Source organism: Sardina pilchardus, chromosome 1, assembly GCF_963854185.1.
Source record: "Sardina pilchardus chromosome 1, fSarPil1.1, whole genome shotgun sequence".
Taxonomy (NCBI): Eukaryota; Metazoa; Chordata; class Actinopteri; order Clupeiformes; family Clupeidae; genus Sardina; species Sardina pilchardus.
The window spans coordinates 14,137,698-14,142,697 of record NC_084994.1 but is presented as its reverse complement, the minus strand read 5'-3'; the positions used below and the strand labels follow the sequence as shown (position 1 = coordinate 14,142,697).

Sequence of the window (5,000 nt, the reverse complement as noted above, 5' to 3'; positions counted from 1 at the left end):
GCCCAGGTCCCACCCCAGAGGTGAGTGGCACCATCGCCGTCCAATCGGATGTGAATATGAAGGCAGTGAGACCTACAGTTACGATATCGGTGCTAAAGAGAGTCCATGCCTGATGTGGCTCAAGGTTTATGCAGACGATTTCATCTTCATCACAGAGCATCATGCAAGGTGTCAGCTTGTTCCTCTTTATGTGCATCTCAACAGAGCGCCCTGCATGGAAGGCGTACCCTGACTTAGGTGGGGGTACGCTGCCACGATCCAAGCCCAGAGGTAAGGGGGTTAATCGTAGTAGAAGAGGCCGCAGTTCCAGGCAGCAACAGAGTTTGCTGTTGACTGGGTTGATGGTAGAAGTAGTTGTTAGTTTCGTCAGTAGTTGTGTATAGTATTAGAAGTATTATAATTTCTTATTAGTAGTTGATTAGACTCCACACTGGATGTAGTTGTGGTACAATCTTGGGGAAATAAAAGGTTCATCCTATAACTGGTGAGGTCTTGTGTATTGGTGAGCTTTACTGGTAATCTTCTGGTGCAGAATTGTCTTTGAAGGCATTCTGGTGATATCCCCTCAAGATTCCTCTAAAAGCTTTACTGGTAAATCTTTTGATGCTAAGGTCTTTCTCCTGGAGGAATTCATACAATGTGTTCACTGTCCACTGACAGTGAGTATCTCCCTTTGAATTTCGAAAGGAATCATCTCAAATCTTTACATACGATATTCTGAACAACACCTGAACCCACTATGTGCCTTCTGTTCCCTGAGAGTGTCTCCAGGAGTATGTTTAGTAATAGCACTTGTACCCTCAGACGTGCCACACTTTTCCTTTTAATGTAGAACTCTAGTAGCCCAGATAATATGGAGTTTGGTATAGTCCTCCTCATTGTAATGTTGTCAACGTTAAACACAGATATTAGGATATATTATGTTTGTGACTGTTTGCTAAACATGGCGGAGGAATCATTATGGATAGGCCTTGCGGAGACCACTGAACACAAAATGGCTGCCGATAATCTAGTCCAGTGCAGACTGGGGATGGTACCATTATAAAGTTTGGTGTCATTTAGGATTTTTTTTGTTTTGCACCTTGGTGCAAATGGAGAAGAGCTTTTGAATGTGAATGAATGTGAAACGTTTGAATGGCACTGTCTGTATCATGCTACTCCACCAACAGCTGAAAGTGACAAGAGATACTTTGATTAGGCCTTCCTCAGTGCCTTCTAATTCCATCATTCAATAGGACTGGTTCGATAAGTGATTTATCGTGTAACTGTGTTACCATAATTATTACCAACATACCAGAACAATGATGTTTCATTCCGCTCTGTGTTTCCTGTCTGTCCTTTCTTCTCCCTCTTTCCTCCTGCTCTTCTCTTCTATCCCCCCTTTCCTTCTCTCTGCTGTAGTGTATGGAAAACCAGTCCTTCCATCCTCCGGCGGGCAACAGCACAATCTCTCTGACGGTTTCTACAGCGACCGCCCCTTTGCCACAGACACCGAGGTCGACCATGCGGGCTCCACATCCTCGTCGTCATCATCATCGGCGGCGACCGACGCCCCTCTCCCCTCCGCGGCCCCGCCGCCGCAGGAGGCGACGACGACGACGGACAGGGCGCCGCGCCCGCTCAGCCCCACCAAGCTCCTCCCCTTCCTGTCGCAGCCGTTCCGGCACCAGAGCGACGCGGACCTGGAGGCGCTGCGCAAGCGGCTGCACCACGCGCCGCGGCCCCTCAAGAAGCGCAGCTCCATCACGGAGCCCGAGGGCCCCGCGGGGCCCAACATCCAGAAGCTGCTCTACCAGAAGACCACGCTCGCCGCCATGGAGACCGCCACCGTCGTCGTGGGAACGACAGCGGCAGGGCAGCCGCCACCCTTCTACCAGCCGTCGTTGTCATCCTCCTCTGCGTCGTCCGGCCCGCAACAGCAGGTAAACGGCGGCATGACGGCGGCGATGATGATGATGATGATGCTGAAGGACGGCGGCGGCGGGGGCTTGACCGTCTCGGCACTCGCCGACGATGTCAGGCGTCCCACGGAGAGCCCCTGCACAGTCATCCCCGAGCGAGCCGAGGAGGAGGACGCGAGACCGGAGGAGGAAGAAGAGGAAGAGGAGGAGTTTGACGACGAGGACCTGAAGCCCCCTCCGCTGCCGCCGCGCTCGCCCATCCTGGACGACTCGTCGATGGGGGGCCTCCACCCACACCTGCCCCCGCCTCTGGCTCTGGAGGACGAGCGGGACCTGGACCCCTGCGCCCCCACCCCGCTGGAGGGGTACATGGACGAGTACCCGCCCTACCCGCCCCCGCCGTACCCCTGCCAGGTGGAGCAGGAGCCGCAGGTGGACGACGGCAGCATGGAGCCGCCCGAGATCACCGGGGAGATGACCCTGCCACCGGTACATACATTATATACACATACATATGCATATACATATACATATACCATGCCACCGGTACATACATTATATACACATACATATACATACCCTTCCACCGGTACGTACATTATATTCACATACATATGCATATATATACCCTCCCACCGGTACATACATCATATACACATATAATGTATATACCCTGCCACCGGTACATACATTATATACACATACATATACAGTACATATACAGTATATACCCTCCCACCGGTACATACATTATATACACATACATATGCATATACTGTACACACTATACATATACACATATACTCCCCACCGGTATACACATACACACTATACATATATACTGTATACCCTCCCACCGATGCATACAGTATAAACGTATACATGCACATACACACTATACATGTACACATATATACATTATGTACATTCATTGTACTTACATTATGTAAATTCATGCATTCATACTGGAGAAAAAACTGTTAAATACAGACATACCTGCATACGCACACTCATGCATTCAAACATACATACCTACATGCATACATCATCTCTATATACCTTAAAAAGAAACATGTACACACAAATACAATACAACACACATACTGTCCCTTACAAACATTTTTGCAAAAGTGTATGCTGCAGATTTGCAGCAAACTTATGGGTGATTTGTGGGAAACAAATGAGTTCACTCCAAAAAAATTGCCAGAGGTTTACCGATGTTGGCCACTAGAGGCAAACTTCCAGTAAAGTTCTGCCAATGATGATAAGTTTGCCATTAGTGGCAAATGTGTTTGCAAGTGATATGCCACCATACTTGGCCAATAATGGTAAACTTCCAGTGAGCGTCTGATGACAAACCTAATTTGCATATGACATTGCTGCAAATTTGCTGCAACATTGGCAAAAGTTAACTGCAGCTGTTTGCCAGAAACCCAATTTGCATGTGAAAATATGACCTTGCTGTAACTTTGCGGCAACTGTTTGCCAGAGACCTGAGACTTCTGTAAGGGTGTATTTGTTTTCTTTTATATTATAGACATAATTCCTAAATACGTACACACATACATAGATAGATAGATAGATAGATAGATTCAATTCAATTCAATTCAAAAAACTTTATTTATCCCCGAGGGGCAATTTCTCCATGCAGGCATAGTGACATATAAGACGCACGACAAAAGACAAGACAAACAGGACAGGACAGACAGGGGTGTGAGTGTGTGTGTGGGTCCCAGTCTCCTAGTACCAGGAGAGAGAGGGGGAGGGGGCTGGGAGCATATTTGAGTTCAGAAGGCGAATAGCCTCAAAAGTAAAGATAGATACTTTATTGATCCCCAAGGGGAAATGCATACATACAGGGTCTCATTCATACCTATGAACACAATAACATGTGTTCTTAAGGAACTGGGCTTAATGTATGAATGTCACTGGCTGTCCTGTGTTCTGAAGAGACTGGGCTAAACGTATGAATGTCTCTGGCTGTCCTGTGTTCTGAAGAGACTGGGCTTAACGTATGAATGTCTCTGGCTGTCCTGTGTTCTGAAGAGACTGGGCTTAACGTATGAATGTCTCTGGCTGTCCTGTGTTCTGAAGAGACTGGGCTTAACGTATGAATGTCTCTGGCTGTCCTGTGTTCTGAAGAGACTGGGCTTAACGTATGAATGTCTCTGGCTGTCCTGTGTTCTGAAGAGACTGGGCTTAACGTATGAATGTCTCTGGCTGTCCTGTGTTCTGAAGAGACTGGGCTTAACGTATGAATGTCTCTGGCTGTCCTGTGTTCTGAAGAGACTGGGCTTAACGTATGAATGTCTCTGGCTGTCCGTGTCCTGTGTTCTGAAGAGACTGGACTTAACATATGAATGTTTCTGGTTGTCCTGTTCTGTCACCGCAGGGTAAGCGGACCAACTTGCGCAAGACGGGCTCAGAGCGCATCAACCACGGCATGCGCGTGCGCTTCAACCCATTGGCCCTGCTGCTGGACTCCTCACTGGAGGGAGAGTACGACCTGGTGCAGAGGATCATCTACGAGGTGAGACATGTCACACTTTACACTGTAGCACTTTACAATATAGCCTGGAGAGGTGAGACATGTCACAATTTACACTGTAACACCTCACAATATAGCCTGGAGAGGTGAGACTTCACAATCTATACTATATGAACCTGGTGTGAGGTGAGACCTCACACTTCATACTCCACACTTTACATGTTAAGTCATGAACCAGAGGTGACACTTTAGACTTTACATTCTACAATATGTAAACAGTGAGGGGAGATTTTCCAAGATGAGAAGACGCACTTTGCGCTTCACAATATAATCTTGGTGTATTTGAAGAGTGTTGACCTGGTGCTGAGCGTTTTAGCCTTTGGCCTTTTTTTTACTTGGGCTTTGTACTTTGGTATAATATAAAGTATAGCTACTGAGAAGTTAATAGAATGTGTGTGTGTGTGTGTGTGTGTGTGTGTGTGTGTGTGTGTGTGTGTGTGTGTGTGTGTGTGTGTGTGTGTGTGTGTGTGTGTGTGTGTGTAGGTGGACGACCCCAGCCTGCCTAACGACGAGGGCATCACCGCCCTGCACAACTCTGTGTGCGCTGGCCA

General features: G+C 47.7%; 1 protein-coding gene across 2 annotated transcripts in view; it reads left to right on the top strand.

Annotated features, from left to right (window-relative positions):
- The window catches only part of tp53bp2b (tumor protein p53 binding protein, 2b), a 56,305-nt gene that overhangs the window by 45,492 nt on the left and 5,813 nt on the right, over positions 1-5,000 (top strand). For both annotated transcript variants that reach the window (XM_062538627.1, XM_062538619.1), the window contains exons 12-15: positions 1-20; positions 1,402-2,390; positions 4,294-4,431; positions 4,933-5,000. The exon at positions 1-20 is cut by the window's left edge and continues 476 nt beyond it; the exon at positions 4,933-5,000 is cut by the window's right edge and continues 66 nt beyond it. In XM_062538627.1, the coding sequence (XP_062394611.1) occupies positions 1-20; positions 1,402-2,390; positions 4,294-4,431; positions 4,933-5,000 (1,215 nt within the window). The remainder of the gene's footprint in view (positions 21-1,401; positions 2,391-4,293; positions 4,432-4,932) is intronic.